The sequence below is a fragment of the Ailuropoda melanoleuca genome, chromosome 2 (genome assembly GCF_002007445.2).
Source record: "Ailuropoda melanoleuca isolate Jingjing chromosome 2, ASM200744v2, whole genome shotgun sequence".
NCBI classification, from domain to species: Eukaryota; Metazoa; Chordata; class Mammalia; order Carnivora; family Ursidae; genus Ailuropoda; species Ailuropoda melanoleuca.
The window spans coordinates 79,283,078-79,305,262 of record NC_048219.1 but is presented as its reverse complement, the minus strand read 5'-3'; the positions used below and the strand labels follow the sequence as shown (position 1 = coordinate 79,305,262).

The 22,185-nt window shown below is 52.6% G+C and overlaps 1 protein-coding gene across 10 annotated transcripts in view; it reads right to left on the bottom strand.

Annotated features, from left to right (window-relative positions):
* Nucleotides 1-216: 216 nt before the first annotated feature.
* The window catches only part of MOV10 (Mov10 RISC complex RNA helicase), a 22,762-nt gene continuing 793 nt past the window's right edge, over nt 217-22,185 (bottom strand). For 5 of the 10 annotated variants that reach the window (XM_034654092.1, XM_034654090.1, XM_034654089.1 and 2 more), the window contains exons 3-23: nt 18,098-18,124; nt 16,028-16,066; nt 10,328-10,531; nt 9,863-10,098; nt 9,425-9,683; nt 7,844-7,978; nt 7,032-7,200; nt 6,142-6,296; nt 5,710-5,886; nt 5,450-5,597; nt 4,879-5,037; nt 4,537-4,640; nt 4,276-4,373; nt 3,962-4,178; nt 2,884-3,001; nt 2,481-2,672; nt 2,197-2,271; nt 1,194-1,319; nt 1,021-1,109; nt 632-753; nt 217-557 (exon numbers count right to left, since the gene is read on the bottom strand). In XM_034654092.1, the coding sequence (XP_034509983.1) occupies nt 466-557; nt 632-753; nt 1,021-1,109; nt 1,194-1,319; nt 2,197-2,271; nt 2,481-2,672; nt 2,884-3,001; nt 3,962-4,178; nt 4,276-4,373; nt 4,537-4,640; nt 4,879-5,037; nt 5,450-5,597; nt 5,710-5,886; nt 6,142-6,296; nt 7,032-7,200; nt 7,844-7,978; nt 9,425-9,683; nt 9,863-10,098; nt 10,328-10,531; nt 16,028-16,066; nt 18,098-18,124 (2,941 nt within the window). In that variant the 3' untranslated portion in view covers nt 217-465. Of the gene's footprint in view, nt 558-631; nt 754-1,020; nt 1,110-1,193; nt 1,320-2,196; nt 2,272-2,480; nt 2,673-2,883; nt 3,002-3,961; nt 4,179-4,275; nt 4,374-4,536; nt 4,641-4,878; nt 5,038-5,449; nt 5,598-5,709; nt 5,887-6,141; nt 6,297-7,031; nt 7,201-7,843; nt 7,979-9,424; nt 9,684-9,862; nt 10,099-10,327; nt 10,532-12,313; nt 12,455-16,027; nt 16,067-17,976; nt 18,125-22,185 lie in introns of all 10 variants that reach the window. The other 5 variants (XM_034654087.1, XM_034654096.1, XM_034654094.1 and 2 more) reach the window with 4 other exon arrangements.

Sequence of the window (22,185 nt, the reverse complement as noted above, 5' to 3'; positions counted from 1 at the left end):
CTGGAGCAGGGGCTAAACTTAGAAGCTTGTGGGTGGCTTCCTTGCCACCTCCCACTGGGTTTCCTCCCCCTGGACCTGGGGGGCTGGGCTCCTCTCTGGCTGGGAGGAGTGTGGCCCTGGGCAGGGTGTGACAGTCCCACCCTCCCCTCTGGGGTCTGCCCGGGAGCTCAGAAGGCCACAAGGCCAGAGGGGTCCACGCTGAGAAGATAAGGAGGCTTTTGCATAGAACGAGATTTTGTTTTCAGTTTTTTCTTCCTCCCCCTTCCCCCAATTGTTAGCAGCTTGATGTGTCATTCTCCCCAGCAGGGGAGGGGGTGGAATGGCTTGGGTTGTAAACTCCCTCCCCCAGCCTTCCTGTCCTGTGGAGGGTCAGCTGGGCTGGGCTCTGGTTCAGGCTGGGTTCTGGTTCAGGGTCGGGTGGGCGGTTAAGGCTTGGCTGGTGTGAGAAGGCGGTCTGCTGTGTCTTCAGAGCTCATTCCTCCACTCTGGCTCTACTTGCAGGGACAGGCCATCTTCTCCCTCCCGCTCCTGGGGGAGGTAGTCGTGACTTTGGGGCCCTAGAAAGAAAAGAGGTGAGCCCGTCTTCCTCACCTCCTCCCCTAGCGCTCTCCGGAGCCCGGCCCAGCCATACCTGAGGTAGAGGGCCTGAGCTTGCTCAGGCCGTGGAGCAAGTTCTGTCCCTGCTGGAGGTCCAGTTTGTCCGGGAAGGGGCACCCGGTATACCCCCCGTTTTCTTTACAGAATTCCAGGAATCTGTGGGGTACAGGGACATTCACACACAAAGAGCTGCGCAGGCCTGGCCGAGGGGGGCCGTGAGTGGCCGGAGGCGAGGCCTTGGTCCTAGGACACCGGCCTGTGCCTCTGGGCCAGTGGCTTATCTGGGGTACCGTGAGGATGGACAGACCCCCGAACAGAACTGCGGGATTAACTGAGGCCCAAGGAGGTCCTTCCTATCGCTGCACCTGCCCCAGGCTGGGGGTTGTGGCTCCCCAGAGGGATTAAGGGGGTGGGAATGCTCACACTTTCCAGTCAGGGTCATGGCCCAGGAGGAGCGGGTTGCCCACCACGATGAGCAACGCCTTGGCCCGGGTCACAGCCACGTTGAACCTCTGGAAGGAAGGAGTGCTAGGGTCATGGGAGGGGAGGACCATAAGGAAGGAAGAATTCCTCCAACCAGCCACCAGCCCTCAAACCTTAGGGTTCTTAAGGAAACCCAGGTTAAAGTCCAGGTCCAGCTGCACAAAGCTCTGGCTGCTCCGCACGGTAGAGATGAGGATGACGCTGCGTTCTTGACCTTGGAACTCCTCCACGGAGCCCACCTGGAGGTGAGAGACAGGCCTGCAACCAGAGGCTCACGAGGCTCACGCGGGGGGGGGGGGGGGGGGGGGGGGGGGGGGGGAGAAGCAGAGGGAAGGATGCGCCCTGCCTCGGGGAACTTGAGCTCCAAGGCGCAGTGCAGAGAAGTCCCTGGGCATCTGTCACAGCGGAGGGAGTGAACAAGAAAAGAGAACATGGGGGACTGCCCTGGACGTTGAAACCCGAAGGGGGAAGCTAGGCAAAGGGGTGGGGGCTAGAAAGGGTTCTCAGCAAAGAAAACAATCGCAAGGACTTGGGAACTCAGAGCAGTGGTTTTCAAACTTCCCGAAAGACAATCACTAAGCGCTTGTTAAAAGACGAATTGGAGGCCTTTAAGCCTGAGCGCACGGGTTATCAACCCCCGCTGCTCGGTAGATCACCTGGGGAGCCATAAAAACACAGCGATGCTCTGGCTCTGCCCCCAGATAGCTGCGATGACCGGCCGGGTGGGGCTCTGGCACCAGGCGCCCTAGAAGCTTTCCAGGTGATTCTTATCTGCAGCCAGCGGTGAGAACCACTACCTTAGAGTCAAAGCACCGACTGACTCACAGGGTGGGAACGGTGAGCGGGGACACTATCACGTGACAGGTCAGGCAGGCTGGGAGCTGGGACTTTATCCTCAGGGCAGAGGCCTCCAACCAGCCTGGTGGTAAGAATCTAGAATCTGGTGGGGTGCTTCTCGGTCCCCGCCCAGACCGACAAGCCACCAAGCCGGGATCTGCAGGAGTGAGAGGCCCCGGGAGAGCCCCGATGTGTCTCAGGAAGTGAGGGCGGGGCGCCTGGGGAAGTCTCTGGAAGTGGAGGGAAGTGTGGGGGAAGTGAAACCGTGGTGAGTGTCACCTTCAAGTCTTTGATGTCATCCAGTCCCCGAAGCTCCTTGTCAAGTTTGGTGATGCAATGACGGATTTTTTCCACCTGGAAGATGGAGACAGGTGCCTTTCTCTCGTGCCATTACCCCAGGGTCCAGGTTAAGAGGAAGCCAGGCAGGAGGCCAGGGAGCGAGGAACAGCTGACCTCTGAGCTCTTCTGAGATAAGGGGCCAGCAGAGGCCTGAGCTCCTGGAACCTCCACCTAGTGGTCTGGCTATGAAGGAGGTACCCCTCGATGGGAACTGAGGGCCTGACCTGCTTCCGGTATGGAGAGATGACGCCCACGCTTCGGGGGCTCAGGCGGGCTTTGCCCTTCTTGGAGGAGGGGGCCAGGAGCAGCTTCAGGTAGGAGGTCACTGTGGCAGCCTCTTCCGGGTTGAAGAATGATGGGCTGTTGCCCTCACGCTCGTCCTTGCCCATTACGCCGTGAAAGATGATGGGAAAGCCCTGGATAGGGGGTCAGGGGAAACCTTCAGCCAGACCTCCCATCCCCCTTCCCTCTCCCACCCCCAGACCCATCCAGGGAATGTGGGATCTCAGGCCAAGGTGACAAAACCTGTGACTTCCACTCAGAGCCGCCTCCTACCTTGCACCTTTAGGAGGAGGGAAGCTGGGGTACAGGGGCAGCAGCCTGAGCCCCTGCCCTGTTCAGCCTCACCTGTCGAGGCAGACCCTCCCAGCGGCAGAAGCGCTCTCGGTCCACAACGTCAGCACAGGCCTGCAGCTCCCCTTCATAATAGAGCCGGTTAGGAATATCCAGGATGGTGGGGTGGGACCTGGGAGGCCGGAGGAGGAAGATGACTTCTGCCCCGCCCCTGGGTCCCCCAACTCCACCTGCTCGGGGTACACACATCCTCCCCCTGCCACCCACTCCCTGGACGGCAGATTTTGCTGATCTATGGGGCGCCGCTAGGCACTTTTTTAAAAGATTTTATTTATTTGACAGAGGGAGGAGGAGAGAGTGTACAAGCAAGGGGAACAGCAGGCAGAGGGAGAAGCAGGCTCCCCACCGAGCAGGGAGCCTGACACAGGGGTCCATCCCAGGACCCTGGCTTCAGGACCTGAGTCGAAGGCAGACACTTAACTGACTGAGCCACCCAGGCGTCCCTCCGCTAGGCACCCGTAACTGCACGAGGCAGAACCAAACGGGGTTCCCGAGAGCATCTGGTCCATGGATTTCACGGGCCAGTCAAATTGAAAAGGAAAGAACAGGAAAGGGGGAACTCATCCTCCAGTTTCAATTTTGCCAAGGAAGGACAGTACAAAAATTATCATCTGTTGCCATTCTTTGACAAAATAACGTGTTAAATCTAAAAGCAGAAGTAATAACCCCACAGCTAATGCCGACTGACCTCTTAGTGGACTCATCAAGGAACTAAGAACTTAGAAATTCACCTGAGCTTTTAGGTACATGAATTCCTTGACTAAAGCAGGTATAGCTCTTTAATTGAATAACGATTAGGTTTATGAAAAACCACACTGTCCCAATTTTCCTGATTTCTCCGCGGACTGCTGGGAAGCCAATCCCCCACTACACGGATAAGCAAACTGCTCTAGAGTGAAGCCACTTGCAAGGTCGGAGCCCACGAGCAGCAGCGATGGGGCTGGAATGGAGATCATGGGCTCCCCGCATCCCACAGCCTCTGAGCAACAGGACTGCGGGATGGAGCCTCGGGCGGGGGCTGCACAGCAGGTGAAGGCACAGACGGGCAGGTGTGGTGAGGGGGTGGGGATACCTGTAGTTGCGTAGCAGCTTGGTTATGAACTGGGGGTTATAGCCATTGGAGCCCTTCTTGTACAGGGCATTGTAGGTCAGCAGCCGCTCCAGCAGTGAGTACCCCAGCCCATGCTTCTGGGTCAGCGGGGAGCGCAGCACTGGCCCCAGCTGCCTAGGGTCTCCTGCCAGCACCAGCTGCCCTCCTGGATTGTCTGTTTCCTTGACTTCCATCAACCCTGAGAGGCGGGGTGCCACGGGGAGAAAGTTAAGCAGTGGGACCTCTCCCAACCCCATGCAGGGCGGTACACATGCAGCCCAACCCTCGCCCCTCACCTGCTATGGCCACAAGACTCTCGGGCTCCATGGAGTGGCCAGCCTCATCGATGAAGATGTGTGTGAAGTGATCGATGGGAAACTGAGCTGAGACCAACCTGGGAAGCGTCAGGCCGAGCGGGGGTCATAACTGGGCACCTGACCACCAAACCTGAATGCCCACCCAAGCTGGCCCCTCACCCCGCTGCCAGGCACCATTGCTCCCCAGTCCACTACCTCCTTACTTATACACACAACGACTGACACACACACACACCCCACCTGCTGGCCGTGATGAGGGTAGTAATCAGGACACGATATTCTTGCAGCTTCTTCTTGGCAGGAAACACGTAATCCCCCTTCTTTGCATCCCAGTTACAGCAGGGCTGTGGGGTGCGAGGGGAGAGAAGGAATCAGCCAGCTCTACCCAGCCTCACCCTCACTCTGGCTCTGGGTCTCCCAGGCAGTTTTCTTCACCTCCCTAACTTCCCAGGAAAACGGAAGGCCAGAGAGTGCTCCCGCAGCAAGTATCAGAATCCAGGTAACCCCATTTCCTGGACTTAGCATCCACCCTGAACCTCCCGGCACCTGCCACCCCTCACCCCTGCACACTTCTCCAGGTACCTTGATGTCCTCTGGCACCATGCGAATGTCCCTGCTGGGGGCCAGGAGGCGGTAGATGGAGCTGGGCAGGTGGACCCGGAGCCGCTGACAGAGGAGGTCAGCCCCTGAGTTGGACGGAGCGCAGGCCAGGATGTGGGCTTTGGGCAAGTGTTTCACTACCTGGAGTGGGGATAAGCAGTGTGGGAAGCGGCTTCCTTTGCTCGAGAGGCAGGGATAGGGGAGAGACTTGATTGTGACTCACGTTGGCACGGGGGGGGGGGGGGGGGTTTGTGTCCTAGACCTGAGGGAAGCAGTGACACAAAAGGCAAGTTCTGACCACCCCTCTCCCCAAGTCCAAGTACGCACTTTACTGCTGGAAAACTGGTGTAGTAAACATTCGAGTCTATGATGGCTGAAACATGACTGGTGACCCCAAGTCATGCAGGACCCACCCTGCCCAACAATGCTCAGTGGCCACACTGACTCTTGACGCCAGCCCGGGGGTTATCAGGGAGCTGGAGGCACCCAGATCTGGGAGCTGCTTGTTCCCGGGGGACTCGGCGTAGGCCCCAGGTCTACGCTCAGGCCCCACCTGCTTGATGGCTTCCACTAGGGTGACCGTCTTGCCAGTGCCCGGAGGCCCAAAGATGATGTAAGGGGCCGGACGGGTGGTGCCCGTGACAATGTACTTCATGGCCTGCAGCTGCTCAGGGTTCGACTCCAGACTGCGGTCATACAGCCTGGCAGAGGGGCCGGAAACAGGATGTCACCTGGTGTCCCAGAGGCCTTCCTGACTCTATCCCCAATGCCCCACACTCCAAGTAGCCCAGGAGCACCCCCGCCTGGTCTCACTTGAGCTTCACATCTGAGGGCAGCAGCGGGACCCCACGGGAAGCCACAGGGAAGAGCATGGGCCACAGTGGCCAGCGCCCCGTGAGCTCCAGGGCGCGGTGCTGCACCCGCAGGGGCTGGCGGTTGAAGGTGAAGTTCACCTTGAAGGTCAGCCCATCCACAAAGCGGCTCAGGAGGCTTTGGGAGAGGAGAGGGGGAAGAGCTCCAGTTAGGGGCCAGCGCACACTGCATCTACCCTGATTCCATTCCCGCGTTTCAAGACAGCCATGCGGTCCCCCTCCAGGAGAAGCTGCTACTGGGGCATCTCGGGGTTCCCCCTGAAGAAAAGCTGTCCCCGGGGTCCCACTCATCTCAGGGAGAGAAACATCTGCTGCTCTGGCCTAAGAAAACCTATAGAACCTTCTAGCAGGTCACGAGTCCCCCAACACCCACCTCGTGGAAAAGCTCAGCTTGACACGGTCCAATTCCACCTTATGTACAAAGCCCTTGTAGGTGACAGGGTCCTCCTGATGTGTCTCAGAGGACAGAAGTGCGAACAGGTGGTCACCCCGTAGCACTGAGGGGCGGCTCTCAGTCACCCCGGGAACCTGTGGGGTGTGGACACAAGCAAGCTTCTATCCCAGGGATGGCTACTGGAGGGCCCAACTGCCTGGCTCTCCAGAACCCCGCTGAGGGACAAGGACTGAGGCGTTGTCCTTCTACCCAAAGACCCAGGGAGCTTTGCTTCTTTCCTCTCCCACCTACCAGGGCAGAAGTCAGGGGATGAGCAAGGAGACACATCTGCCCAAACAGCACAGAGATGCTGAGCCCAGTAGTCCTGGAAACCCTCCCTGCACAATTTCAGAACTTGAGAGCCAGATTCCTGGCCCATCCGTTTACCCTCTTGGCCAACTCTGATCCTACTCTGCCCTTGAAACCTTAACTCAGTTCCTGCAATCTTTCCCTGCTCATCTCCAGCCCCTGCCTCTCTTAGCAGGTGTCCTTCTTGGCACCGCATATAGGACTCTCTGCTCATGTGTATGACACTCGACATCTGAGAGCCGGAAAAGGATCCAAGAATAATCTAGCCCAGCTCTGTACTTTCCAGATAAAGGAACTAAGGGCAAGGGACCTGCCCAAGGCCACATCGCTAGTGGTAGCCACGTGTGGACTAGAACTCAGGCCCGCCCTCCCCACTGCTCTGCTCTGACCCCATTTGGGGCACAGGATGCCTACTCTGCTCCTTGCTGAGCCCCCTCTGGGGGCAGGAACAGCGTTCCCTCCTCGGCCTATGTGCTGGCTGATATGAGCCCACCCTCCCCGCACCAGATGCGGGCGCCGACCTCCAGCGTGAGCAGCCTGGGGTTCTGGTCTGCGGGGTCCCAGGTCATGGGCACCGACTCCAGGTCATAGTGCCGGATGTCATGCTCCATCTGCAGCTCCTCCAGGTGCAGCAGGAGCCGGAGCTTCACCTCGTAGTTCCTCCACTGCAGGCCTGTCTCCAGCTGGCCCCTGGCAGGGACGGGTGGGCGGACAGGAGAACGGCACGGGTCAGGCAAGCCCCATGCGCAAGAGCAGCCACCCTCTCCCGTCCACAGCTCTGGGGCTTTGAAAGCACGCGGAATCAGAGGACTAGAAGGGCAGAGAAGCAGGTGGGGCTCGGAGACCTCGGAGCATGGGTCCTGGCTCTCCACTCCTTCCTTCTGACGCCCCTGTCCCCACCTCAGACCTGACTTGGCATCTGCACCATGGATCCTAGGGCCTGAAACATTCTCCCACCAAGATGTTCTTGTGCCGTATGCCCCTGCCTCATTCAAACGTCATTCTCTGCTCAAATATCACCTTCTCAAAGAGGCCAGCGCTAACTGCCCTGCTCACGACAGCACACCCATCCCCTGACCTGAAAGTGTAGCTTTACCTGCGTTCTTCATAGCACTCAGCACTATATGCAACTTACAGACTATGAGACGGATGCTCATCCCCCCACAGCCATGGGCAAGGCCCTCATGTGAATGATTCCCTTGAACACTGCCTGGTACACGGTGCGTGCTCAGTACAGGAACGAAGGAACAGAGCACAGGAGGCTGAGGACAGAGCTATGGGGCAGAGCGAAGAGACACAGAAAGCAGCATGAGGGTGCGGGGGGTGCTCTTACTTGATCTCAGCAATCTCCTTTGGGGCAGTGAAGATACTTGTCCCCTGAAGAAGGATGGGGAGTAGCTGCCGGAGGCGAGGGGGTGGGCAGTACGTGCCCAGTGCCATACTCAGCTCCAGGTCGTAGCCCCTAGCGCTGCAAGAGTGACCGCGGAGTCAGAGATCTCTCCCCTTCAGAGAGGTGGACAAGGCCCCTCCCTGGAAGATGCAAGAAGCCCTTCTAGAAAACTATCGCTGAAGGGGTCAGCAGCTTTTACCCAAGGAGGCAGAACTCACTACCCCACGAGGCTACTCATCCCGAGGCTGGACCATCTTCATTTTTGGAAAGCACCATACTTGGAAACATTCAAAAAACACTTATGGGGGCGCCTGGGTGGCTCAGCCGGTTAAGTGTCTGCCTTCGGCTCAGGTCGTGATCCCAGGGTCCTGGGATCGAGCCCCACGTCGGGCTCTTTGCTCAGTGGGGAGCCTGCTTCTCCCTCTCCCTCTGCCTGCCGCTCCCCCTGCTTGTGTGCTCTCTGTCCCTGTCAAATAAATACATAAAATCTTAAAAAAAAAAAAACCCACATACGTAAAACACATATATGTAAATAATATGGGTATAAGTCATACATGTTCCTTAGAGAAAAAAAATCAGAAAATAGCTACTAAATGAGTAAATAAATAATATTCTCACCATCCAGAGATAACCAACATTTAACTCTTTTGCAGGTAAACTTCTAGACTTTTGTCACTTTGTATTGCATACGTGTAGTTTTTTTTTTTTTTTTAAAGATTTTATTTATTTATTTGACACAGAGACAGCCAGTGAGAGAGACATCCAGTGAGAGAGAGACAAGCAGGGGGAGTGGGAGAGGAAGAAGCAGGCCCACACAGAGGAGCCTGATGTGGGGCTCGATCCCACAATCCTGGCATCACGCCCTGAGCCGAAGGCAGACACTTAACAACTGAGCCACCCAGGTGCCCCTACATACGTGTAGTTTTAACAGAAAGAGCTCAATTGCCTACAGTTTGCTTTTCTAGCACAATATCTTGGAAACCTCTAGCAGTGTCAAAGAGAGGTCTACATAAATTCTAGGATTCCATTCACACAAAATGTCCAAATAGGCAAATCCATAGAGAAAGAAGACAGATGCGTGCTTGCTCAGGGCGGGGAGGGAATGGGGAGCAAAGGGGGTGGCAGCTAAAGGGCATGGGTTCCTTTGTGGGTGATGAAGTGTTCTAAAACGGATCGGTGATAGTTGCCCATTATCTGTGAATATACTGAGAACCTGAACTGTATACTTTGAATGGGTGAATCGTACAGTATGTGAGTTATCTCCCTCAAGCTGTAAGGAGGAGAGAGACAGACAGAGGTCTACCACAGGCTGCCTGACAATCTAATATACGATCGAAAATGCTTAGCATTTTTTCAGAGTCACCTGCAAGTTTCTTCCCCATCAGAAAAGGTCTCTGAGGCCTGGAGGAGTTACAAACTCACTTGGGAAAGGGGCCCTGGCTCAGGCTCTGGGCTCTTCCCATGGGCCCCCACTGTGGCGCCAGGCACCCCAGCCTGGACTGGGCTGGAGGGGAAAGGAGTTACCGATCAGGTCTCTCTCCTTCCTCTATCCGGCTGGTCACTACAGGGTTTCCAGTGATCCGGGTCCGCTTGAAAGGAGTTGTGGGCTTCAGCTGTGCAGCCAGGGGACTGTGGGCCATAGCAGCCAAGAAGCGGGCAATGTAGAAAGTGCCAGCTCCTTCTGAACCGGGCTCCCCGGGACCCAGCAGCTCCCAGAGCACTGTGGCCGGGAAGTAGCCCACAAAGCTGGTCTTGCAGTGGACATGGAGCTCGTAGCACTCGCCTGAGGGAGGACAGCAGCGTGAGAGGGGACAGGGGAGGGATACTCCCCCAGCAGCCATAGCCCAGGGCAGGGGCACCCCCCCACTGACACAACAGCAAGAGCCTGTTTCCCGAGGCACCAACTCTTACCAGGGCAAGCCCCTGTCCACCAAAGGCTCTTTCCTGTGGAAACGCACTCACCAGGGCCGAGTGGGCAGGGCAGCTCCTGGTCCCCATTGTAGAAGGCAAACTGGGGGGTCCGGCAGAGTGGGAAGAGGTGAGTGAGGGTGACAGGCTGGGTTCCTCCGTTCCGAAGCCTCAGGGTCAGCACCTCCTTGCGGTTCAAATCCAGGCGGATAAGGAGCTGCCCATCTCGGGCTTCATGGGGCCCCTGGACTTCCACGTCCACCCCATGTTTCCCGTGAAGATACTCAGCCCTGGGGAGAGTGGGAGTCAAGGCGGGGCTGGGACAGGAGGGGCCTAGAACAGGGGAGGCTGGCCAAGTGCCAGCTGAGCTCAGGAGCCCCACTGCCTCTCCCCAGACCGACTAGCTCCTTCCCTATGCTTCCCCCACTCCTTGAAGGACGGGGCCTTACCCCAACCTGAGGCCACCCACTCTTCCCTCAGCCAGACAGCTCCCCACCCCCAACACCCATACCCACACACCTGTCATAGAAGATCTTGGCTAGCAGTGACTTGTGGTGTTTGCTGATGTCTGACCCCAGCTTCACTCTCCTCTTTTCTGGGAAACACACGTTGGCCCAGCGGTCGAGTCTAAAGAACCTGACCCGAGTCTTGGTGACGTAGGCCAGATTGGCAATCTTCATTCCATACAGCATGGAGGAGAAGCCAGGGGCAGGGGTCCCAAAGCTGCCGGAAGCAGAGGAGACTGGGAAATGAGGGAAGGCAGGGCGGCTCGGTGGGGAGGGCAGAAGGGGACGGTGTCTGCGGGCAGCTGTGTGTGGGACACACCAGCCCTGCTGAGGGACAGGACAGGACCCAGGGACAGAGACTCAGGCCGGGGGTCAGAGGAGTTTTTAATGTTTTCAGGGAATTCAACAGGACTTCCCAAGATAAAATACGATTGTTCAAAACAGCAGGTTGTGGAGCGTGCATTTTTGAGGAGGAAAGCCCAGGACTGGCCTGGTGATTTGGAACACAAAGGGAAGAGAGAGAAAGAAATGAGTATTTTTTGGGGGGGAAACTATTAGGGACAGAAAAAAAAGATAGCAACGACCCAGTGGAAAGAGCTAGGGCTAAGGGGAAGCAGAGTGAGTTGATTCAGAGGGGGGACCTGGGGTCCTGCCTGACGGTGAGGAGGGACAGAGGGGTCAGAGAGAGCACAGATGTCCAGGGTGTGTGGGCAAGGTGGCTGATCAGACAGCAGTTTCCACCCGAAGTCAAAGGGTGCAGGTGGAACCCAAGCAGGAAGGGAAAGGATCCTTCTCCAGAGATCAAATAGCTTGGTTTTGTGCCTAGAGAAGGTGAAGATAGGGAAAACTGGTCAGAAGGACAATAACCTCAAGATTTAGTGCCTGGAATTCAGTTTAGTCAACTCAGCACTTACAGAGACCTGTTATGTGCCAGACCCTGCGCTAGGCCCTGGGGGTTCAATGAGGCAGCAGATCGAGCCCTGCCTCGAGGAGCCCAGCACAGAATGAACGCATGGATTCTGGCGTGCTGCCGGGGGCACAGCCGAGGAGAGGCACGGAGCCAGGCTGTCCAAGAAGTCTTCCCCGGGACAGCAGTCTAACCGAGTCCTGAAGAATGAATGGGTGTCAACCAGGTGCAAGAGCTCGGAGTGCCAAGTGAGAGCCAAGGAGGAGGGTGGAGGGGTCTCCAAGAACAGGTGCTGGGGGTCGGGGGCCGGAGGGGAGGGGACTTCCCTTAGCCGGGTCACCTCGGGCTACTTCACTTCTCAGTCTCGCTCTCCTCCCCTGTAACACAGGGATAAGGACAAGTTACCTGGTGGGGTTGCTATGAGGGTTGCATAAGAGACGGGCGCTGCGGTGTCCGTCTAGCCCAGCGCCTGGCACATAAGGAGATCTCCATAAGGCATGCTACGATTAGTATCACACACAGCCTGGAGGCACTACAGTGACAAGTGTGGGGCGGGCGTGGTGGGAGGCAGCAGAGGTGGGCGGGGACCAGGTTCCGCAGTTTGGCATGCCAGGCCAGGAAGCCTAGACTCGACCCTGAAGACCAGCAGCTCCCCTCCTCTCCTGGCAACCAGGAGCCGGGGGGCATCCCCGCATGTGATGTATTCAAGATCTGGACAGCTGACCACCCTCCCTCAGTGCGTTCTAGGGAAGGAAAGCAAATCCTAGTTCGTAAGAACCATGGTAATCCCTATTTAACTCGTAAGGCTGAAGCAGCATGGTCACTCACTGGTGTGTAATGAGATCATTGATGGTATGGACAATTCCCTGGTGCCCCGTCACTCTGCCCCTCTCCCTTCTCACCCTGAGCACGTGAGAGTGATACTACTCAGAGAACTCTGAATCAGCGCTGATTTGTTTTAGAAAGATAATAAATCATGTGAAAACATAACAGAAAATGCTCAGTAAATGTTACCTACTATTATTAGTATTCATATTAGTAGTAATAGTAGTACTAACAGTAGCAGTGGTAGTAGGAGTAGTAACAACTTACTTTCAGCCCACGGCAGAGGCTACACTGTGGTTACAGAGCCCCCGCGGGTGGTGGGTTTTAAGCAGGGGAGTGGCAAGATCATATGTGCATTTCAGATCACTCTGGCATCAGGAGTGGAGGATGGATTTGCTGGAGGCAAGACTGTAGGCAGGGACACCAGTTAGAAAAAGACCATTGCAACAGTCCAATTAAAAGATGACAAGGGCCTGAACAAGGTGGTGGTAAGGACAGAAGAGGGGCCAGATCTGGTAATATTTAGAATGTAAAATTAGCAGAATCTGGTGATTGACAGGAAGGGGGTATGGAAGCAGGGAAGAGGGAGGAGTCCAGGACAGGATTCAAATCCATGGGCTTGGCTTCCGGGACCATTCCTGAGATAGGAGGTAAAGACAGGAGGAGGAGGAGGAGGTTGGAGGGCTGACCATGACATTTGGATTTGGACACGTTCAGTTCGAGATTCCTGTGGTCCAGAGGCGGCTGGCTCCAGGAGTCGGAAACTGAGAACTCAGGCCAAAGTCAAGCCTGAGTCTAGCCTAACACTCAGGAGTCCTCGGCTGGAGTTATAACCATGGAGGTGTTTGGGATCTCCCCAGGGAGTGGGAGTCGTCTGAGAAGAGCTGAGACCAGGACAACCCAGGGAGGAGGAAACTCCCTAAGAGAGGGAGGAGAATCAGCAGGAAGTCTCGACATCAGGTATCAGGCCCAAATGCTACCAAGAGGTCCAGTCACAAAGGGACAGAAATCAGGAGAAGTCACTGTCACCAGGGCCCCTCGGGAAATTCCACAAATCGAGCACAAACTCAAAGGCTCCAGGGGCATCTTCCACACCTGAGCCCCTCTGAGGCACCTGCACAGTCCCATTTTTGAGCCATCAGTGGAAGAAGGACTCTTGTCCCTCGTAACTCCATTTAAGAGAACAACAGTGCAGGTGCCGACTCTCAGTTTAGGGCTGGGGAGCAAACCTGAGAGAGCATGCCCTGTCTCAAGGGGGGCGGGCAGCTGCTTGCTACTCATCTCCAGACAGCTGTGGCCAGCAGGGAATGGAGGCCCAAGATGGCCAGACCTTCTGGCTTTTAAGAGAAGCCCCAAATCGGGGCGCCTGGTGGCTCAGTCGGCTGGGTATCCAACTCTTGGTTTCGGCTCAGGTCATGATCACCTGCTCTGGAGATGGAGGCCCGTATGTCAGGCTCCCTGCTCAGTGGGGAGTCTGCTTCCTCTCTGAGCTCCCCCTCTCCCCATTCACACTCTCTCTCTCTCAAATAAATGAATCTTAAAAAAAGAGAGAGAGAGAAAGAGAGAGAGAAAGAGAAGCCCAAATCAAAATTTGAATGTGAAATCTCCTATTTTTGGAAACTTCCTCATGGGCACAGGGACAGTAGGAACTCAACTCTGCAAGTTTTGCAACTTCTGCCCTGGATGCTACCATCTAAGTATTTCTCAAATTACTCCCTGTGCCTCTTACCACCTACCCAAATTCACCTCTCCCTGGTCTAAGGCAACAGCCATAACAAAGAAAATTTTCTTCCATCAGAAACTTCGTGCAGGGGCGCCTGGGTGGCACAGCAGTTAAGCGTCTGCCTTCGGCTCAGGGCGTGATCCCGGCGTTACGGGATCGAGCCCCACATCGGGCTCCTCTGCTGTGAGCCTGCTTCTTCCTCTCCCACTCCCCCTGCTTGTGTTCCCTCTCTCGCTGGCTGTCTCTATCTCTGTCAAATAAATAANCTTGTTTTCTACATCTGGTCACCTAGATTTCTAGGAAAAAAGATGAACACAGCCACAAGACCAGATGAAAAGATGTTTCAAAGGCAGAGAAATGCAAATTACAGTCAAACTGAGACACCGTTTTACTTCCATTACACCAACAAAAGTGGAAAACAGAGCATGGATATTACACTTAGGCATATGTGCAGAAGTGGGCTCTCACACGCTGCTGGTGGAACGGTGAAGTAGGACCACCTTTCGGGAAACAACCTGGAAACATCTCCCAACATCTGAAATATAGGTATCCTTTAACTCAGGAATGGCATTCCTGGGAAGGTATCCCACAGAAAGAAAAGTGCCTGCGTAAGGATCTGATAATATTTAGAATGTAAAACAAATGTAAAGTAATTAATGTAATGTGAAGTAATGTAAAGACGAGTGAGGATACTTACTGCAGGCTTATTCCTAGTGGCCAAAAACTGGAAACCAAAAATTTCCCATCAACAGGGAGACAGCTGAATAAATTGCCAATGCCCCTACCATGGAATGGTAGCGATTAAAAAGAACACATCACACCCACCCAGATTACAATTTACAAGGCTGACAACACCAAACGTTGCCGAGGATACGGACACACCAGAACACTCACGCATTGTCAGTCGGAGTATAAACTGGTACAATCGCTTTGAAGAAAGGCACGTTTTGTGTAAAACTAAACCTGTCACGATGTTCTAATTTTTAATGAAAAGAATATTACGTATGCGATAAAAATTCATTAGAAAATCCAACTATAACACCTAGTACAGACCTAGCACTGGTATTATTATTCAAGAAATACTTGATGGGATAATGACCGAAAGGATTATCAAATAATTTCAGACTACGCTTTTACAGACAAAACATATGACATTGCAAAGGCTGAACCACTGGCTGGCATACAGCACTGCCCAGCACGGGCCTGGAGTGTTACATGTCAGGTTACATATATGGTCCAAACTTGGACATATATATATATATAATTACATAATATTACATACCATTAAAATATAATAAATAATTTATATAATCCTTTACATACTGTCCAAACTTGGACACACATATAATAATATATAAATATATATATAATAAATACACAGACAAATAAATATATATAAAGGGAGGCAGGCAGGGGAAAGGAAGTCAAATGCATAAACACCAAAACCCGGTCACACTATTTTCAGATGACTATGTACATTTGGAATTATTAGTTATAAGCAGAAAGAATAAAGTAAGGCCAACTTAAGTGATAAGAGCTGTTTATCAGTAAGTTTCAGGAAAGTTGAGAAAGGGGCTCAGGAAACCAGCAGGAACTAGGGAAGGGTGAGCGGCCTCACCCTAGACAAGGTCACAACAGAGGATGAGTCTGGAATACTTTGCTGCCAACCACCAAGAAAAAGGTCAAGCAGCTTGCCTAAGATTTAAAAATAACAATACACACAAATCTACCCTGTGACCCAGCAATTCTCCCAGGTAGATCCCCTGTGAAATGTACAAGAATGTTCACAGCCATATATTCAACATGGCCCCAAACCCAAAGCAGTCCACGAACAGGAGAACGGCTAAACACACTGTGATTTGTATTCCGGTGAAGTGTAGTACTCAGAAAAAGCAGCTGCTGCTGAACATGAATGAGCCTCAAAAATATTATGCGGAGGGGCGCCAGGCTGGCTCGGTTGATAGAGCACGCGACTCTTTACCTTGGGGTCATGAGTTCACACCCCACGTTTGGGCTAGAGTTTACTTAAAACAAACAAAACATTATGCGGAGTGAAAGGTGGCTTTCACAAGAGTGCATACCTGGGGCAGCAGGGAGGCAAAGTCGGTTAAGTGCCCGACTTTTGGTTTCAGGCTCAGGTCATGATCTCAGGGTTCTGGGATGGAGCAGCGGGCTTAGCGGGAAGTCTGCTGGGGATTCTCTCTCTCCCTCTGCACGCCCCTTCTCAAGTAAATAAATAAAACCCCAAGAGTGCATACCTCTTGATTCCATTAAATGAAGTTCCAAACATGCACAAACTAAAAAAAAAAAAAAAAAAAATCAGAGCGGCGGTTTCCTCTGGGTGGGTAAGGGTGAGGACCAACCCGGAAAGATGAGGGAATTTTGGGGGTGATGTCCTGTTCTATGTCTTGATAGGGACTACACACGATGCATGGACTTGCTAAAACTTATAGGATGGTTCAGTTAACATGTGTCCATTTCATGGTCTATAAATTTCACCTACATTTTGAACACTTACAGTTAATAATAATCATGCTGAAGTGTTTGGGGTGAGGTGCACTGAAGTCTGTAACTTACTTAGAAATGCATCGAAAACACTCAGATAGATTGATGGGCAGGTGTACAAAATACTAATTAAAAAACCTAGGTGAGGGGAGCGCCTGGGTAGCGCAGTTGTTAAGCGTCTGCCTTCGGCTCAGGGCGTGATCCCGGCGTTGCGGGATCGAGTCCCACATTGGGCTCCTCCTCTGGGAGCCTGCTTCTTCCTCTCCCACTCCCCTGCTGTGTTCCCTCTCTCGCTGGCTGTCTCTATCTCTGTCAAATAAATAAATAAAATCTTTAAAAAAAAAAAAAAACCTAGGTGAGGGTATATGGGTGTTCGCTGTATAATCATTTCAACTTTCATGTTTGGAGTTTGTCATAATAAAATGTTGGGGAAAAAAATTCCAACAATGTATTAGAAATCTACGCCAGATGATCAGGAATGATTTCTGTGAAGTATTTGTTGAGTAAGAAGCAGGATGTGGAAAACGCATAGAGCACGATCCTTTTTAAATAAAACCACCCAAAGAACGCCCTGGTTGATATCATGAGTCTTCTGAGCACAAGGCAGAAAGTAGAAATGGAGGTGGGATGCTGATATGGCGAGGGACCCACAATAAACAAGGATCCCAGGGGGGCAAACCGACAGGTGTGATGTAAGTATGGGTGCATAAAGAGATAAATGACAGTGTGGACACCCAAAGCATCAAAAAACTTCTGAACAACGTCCAACAAACATCTAACACAGAACATTAAGGACCCTCACTCCCTCATTCCCGACTACCAGCTTAACTGATGTGTATGTATTTTTCTATATGTACTTTTTTCTATACATACAGACTTTTTTTTTAAGATTTTATTTATTTGGCAGAGAGAGAGAGCAAGCACAAGCAGGGGCAGTGGCAGGCAGAGGAAGGAGAAGCAGGCTCCCCGCTGAGCAGGGAGCCCGACGAGGGGCTCGATCCCAGGACCCCAGGGGATCATGACCCAAGCCCAACGCAGACACCCAACGGAGCCACTCAGGCGCCCGTAGACTTTTTCTTAAGGAGGCTCCACACCCAGTGTGGAGTTTGAACTCTCAACTCTAAGATCAAGACCTGAGATCAAGAGTCAGACCCTCCAGCGACTGAGCCACCCAGCTGCCCCAAAGACTTTTAAAGCGCCCGAGTTTTTCCTGTGTGCTGCACACACTGTCCTACAACAGACTTCTTTCACCACCATGGACATCCTTCTCGGACATGTTACCAAGCCAGCTCACTCGTGTGGATGGCTGCAAAGGACAGCACGGTATGAATGCACGCGGTGTATTTCACTACTTGTCCAGTGATCAATAGTTAGGCACCTACAATTTTTGGCCATTTCAAATGTTATAGTAACCATCCATGCATCCATGTAACTCTTGTAGGAGATTTGTGGTTATGGGACAAATGCCTTTAAAGTAGAACTTCGGGTCAAACAAAATGACTCTTCCCAACTTTGGAAAGTTCTGCCAAATTGTCCTCTAAACGGGTTGTACACACTTAACGTGATCACTGACAGGAATCTGAGAATACCCTTTTCCCAGACCCCACCACCAGAAACCTTCAATCTTTTCAATCTTCGACAATCTGATCAACAAAAGAAAATAGTATCTTGCTTAAATCTAAATTTCCCCCCAATCACTGACATAGTCGAGGATCTTTCCTTCTGTCTGTCATTTGCTTCTTCCCCTATATCAGCAGGAGTTATCACCAACACAAATTGGATCATGGCCCCAGACCTCCATGGGCTGCAAGATGGAGTCCAACCTTTTCCATACGGCATACGTGGGCCTTCTGCAAAACAAGATAATGCAAACACAGTACCACCACCACCAACAGGAAACATTTACTGAATACTCCCGTGTGCCTTCTCAAGTACCTGCATTATCTCATTTAATCCTCATACCCAGGCAGCAACCACTATCATTCCATTTTACAGAAGATACTGAGGCCCAGGTCCTTACGTCAATCCCTCCCCAACCGCACCTCGGCCATTCCCAACTACTTGGATCACTCTCCAAACTTTCCTGCCCCCGTGGCCACCCTCAGTCTGTAATGCCCTGCCCTTGGCCCCGTCATTCGGGGGGGAACAATAACAAATCCTTCTAGATGCAGTGCAGGAAAGTCTAATAGCTAGAGCAATGGCATTTCACAACAGAATATCAGATCTGTCAGCGATCTTAAAGGGACATCTAGTTCTGTGTTTTATAAACTGTTGAGTTGCAACTCTCACTAGTGGGTCAAGACCAGGATTTTTGTAAAACTGAAGCAGAACACAATAAAAAATATCAGAGGGCAGGGAGCGAGGCTCTTTACTGTTTCAAGGACACACACTGTTCTGGGAAAGCGGAGTACCCCAGGCTCCAAAGTAAAATGTATTCTTTACTGCCAACAGAAGTCTATCCACCCAGCCATTCTCGACGCCAGAAGCCAGAAGGATCTTTCTAAAACCCTGAATCCGTCAACTCCTACTTTGAAACTTTCTGTGCTTTCCTATTTCTGTTAAGATTAAAAGCCAGCAAACAAGGAGGCCTCTCAGCCCCTGGCAAGGTCCTGCCCCATCGAGCCCCTGCCTCCCTCTGGCCTCCCGTCACGGTCACTGAGTTCACTCTCAGCTCGTGAGGGTGCTACTCCCTCTGGGTCTGGAATGCTGTCCCCTTCCCCCCTTAGCTCCATGAACTCCCGTTTATCTTTCGAGATTCTGTTCCAACATCACTTTCTCCCAGAAACCTCTGACTCCTAGACCAGGTCGGGTCTCCCAGTTAGACGCACTCCCATCACATCCTGGACCTTTTGTCCCAAGCACTTATCACAACCGTAATTAAATAATTACGTTTCACTGCCGCCTCCTTCCTTAGACAGGTTCCTTCTCTATCTACGGCACTTCGCAGCTTTGCTTTGCTCCCAGGAGGCATTCAGCCAAGATTTGTTGAAGAAAAGGAGTCTCCTGCCCAAGGCAAGAGCAGTCTTCTCTCGAGAAACTTCTCATGCCACCCGTCATTCCTCTATAGGACGGCCTCCCAACCATCACTATAGTAATGACAGCTACCACTTTCGGAGCCCACGTTAACAGGCTACGCAAGGTAAAGGCTTTGATCTAAGAGAGCTCACTTTGGCCTCACCCAACCCTGAAAGAAGGGCATTCTTTTATGCACGTTACTAGAAAATTTAGATAGTCGTTCAAAACTCCAATGCAAAACTCCTAAGTGGCCCAGCCAAGATTTGAACCCCAGCTATCTGAACACCACGCCAGCCCCTGCAGTACTCTATTACGTCTGTCTACACATCTGCTACCGCCCCCCACCCCCAGTAGACTAAGGTCAGAGGCAGACACCCAGGCGCAGGCGCAGAGCAGAGCCTCATTAAATGTACTGGCTAAATAATGAACGATGGGAAAAGGCAAAAAGTTGGCAGCAGAGTATCACAACATCCTGCAATAACCTGGCTGGAGGGATGCACCCCTCCAGCAGAGGAAATCTCCCTAGAATTCCTGACGGGGGTGGGGGGTAACCTGCTATAGCTATTTTCTTGCAGATCAGCTCTCGATCAACTCGACTTCCTCAGTTACACCCTGCCAGCACTTAGGAGCACCTCCTACCTACCGGGTTCTATGCTGGGGACTGAGGGAAGGTGCCAATGTGACGAAAAGCCTGTCCCCACCTTCAGAGGATCTGACCGTCTGGTCGGGGAGCCGGCCATGTACTAGTTCCAACACAACACGAGGCAGTGCACTGGGGCTATGTAACCTGGGTGTGAAGGAGCTCCGAGAGCCCAGAGGAAGCAGCAGTGAATTCCCACTGGGAGGATGAGGGTTGATGTCACAGCATTCCAGCCTGGGTTTAAAGGATGCGTTAATAACGTTCTCTCTAATCATAACAGAAATCTCCAGCCACCTGGCGTGGGGAGGGTGAGGGGGCATGCTGAATGAACCCAGTTCTGCCTTCTGGAGTGACAGGGAAGTCTAATCCTCTCCATCGTGACAGTCGTCAAAATAGTCCAGGATTATTACCTCGTTCTCCCCAATTTTTCTCTTTTCAAGGCATACATTTCTCAAGTTTGTGTTTTTAAGTAATCTCTACACCCAAGGTGAGGCTTGAACTCATGACCCTGAAATCAAGAATGAAATGCTCTACCGACTGTGCCAGCCGGGTGCCCCAGCCGGGTGCCCCTCTTAGGTTTTTTTGGACTGGGTCTCCTGACAGAATATGAACCCACACAGAAGCCTTTTCTCCTTCTTGTCTGAGTACTAAGGCTACTTCTCAGCTTCCAACGCAAGGCCAAGGTCAATGTCACCTTCTCCAGTGAATTCCCTAATTACAGAGGAGTGGTATCTATTTGCATAAGAAAACACAAAATTCCCTAATAATTACAGAGCAGTATCTTATTTGCATAAAAAACCAAATGCACAGAGTAAAAATTATTTTTGAAACCCCTTAAATTCACCCATGAAGCGCATTTTATCTAGTTTTCCATATGCAGTCTGACACAGCCTGTTTTTCCCCAGGACTGGAACATTCTGTGTCCCTTTGGTTTAGAGTTGATAAAAGACTCTCCTTGACCAAACTTTAGTCAGGCTCCTCTGAACCCCCTTCTCGATTAGGCCTCAACCTTGCCCCCCACCCCTTAATGTGTCCTCTTAGTCATTTCCCATCCACTCACCCCTCACTCTGCAGTTGGCTATCAGTTCCCAGCTGTCTTTGCTGTGTTGGGAGTACAGCTCATCTCCCCTACTACCATAGTCTTAAATATAAGTCTTCTCCACCCGTCTACCAAGTAACCAAATAACACATTCTTTACAGAGCCAAAAGAAGTAGTTGACTTGTTTTCAGAGCCACGCTGTACTTCTATTTTGTGAACATAGGTGAATTCAGGGATGTTAAGAGCTGATAATGTCTCAATAGTAACTGCTCTTTCCTCACTTCTCTTCAGCAGGTTTCTTATCCCTATTAAACTCCTCATGTTATCTGACCATTTATGACAGTATTTCGCATGCATACTCCATGCCTATTATGGCCTCTTGCTCCCCTGGGCTCGTGTATCGTTCCTCTTTATGTTCCCCGCAGTGCCCAGCACAGGGTGAGGTCATAAACAGGTCATAAGCCTCGCCCCTTCCTCAGATGTTGCTCGAGCCTGTTAATGTCCCTCTTAAAATGTGACACTCATTACTGGAAAAAAAGAAAAATCCAGATATGATCTGGTCAATATGGAGAGTCACTACGTCCTCCCCCCAACCTCAAGCCACACTTCTATTAACACCGTCTAACACTTCTTCGACTCTTTTAGCAGCCACACCGGCCGTTTGGTCTGTTAAAACCCAGAGCCTTTTTCGGGAGGTCTGTTATGAAGCCGACATCCCCACCACCCCGTATTTATTTGTGTAAGTCTTCACATTTATCCCTGTTAAATCGTGGCGTGGTTTTCGGCCCAAGGCTGCAGCCTGTTGATAGGTGTTTCTGAAGCACCATTCTGCGGTTTGCCAGAGAGAAGTGTCTGATTTTCACTTCGATGCTAACAGGAAAGGGGGACCAAACAGCCTGCGGCCACAGGGTGAGAAGGGCCTCCAGGAGGCTGGCCCTGGGTCTCCATGGAGAAGCCACAGGTGCTAATGGAGGTTTGGTACGCACGTAGTTTGCGCCCTTTTCTTCTTTGCCGAGCTGCCCGCGATTCTCCCTCCGACCCCGGGTCTCCTCGGCTCCGCGGGATAGCGGACCCCCCTCGGCAGCAGCCCCTCAGCAGCGGGGCGGGGGTCCCCGCAGAGCCCGCGCCAGGGCCGGCCGCCAGCGGCTGGCAGCTTCCTCCCGCGGTCCCGCGATGCCTGGCCCCCCCGCGCCCCGAGCTCCCCTCCCCCCACGCCG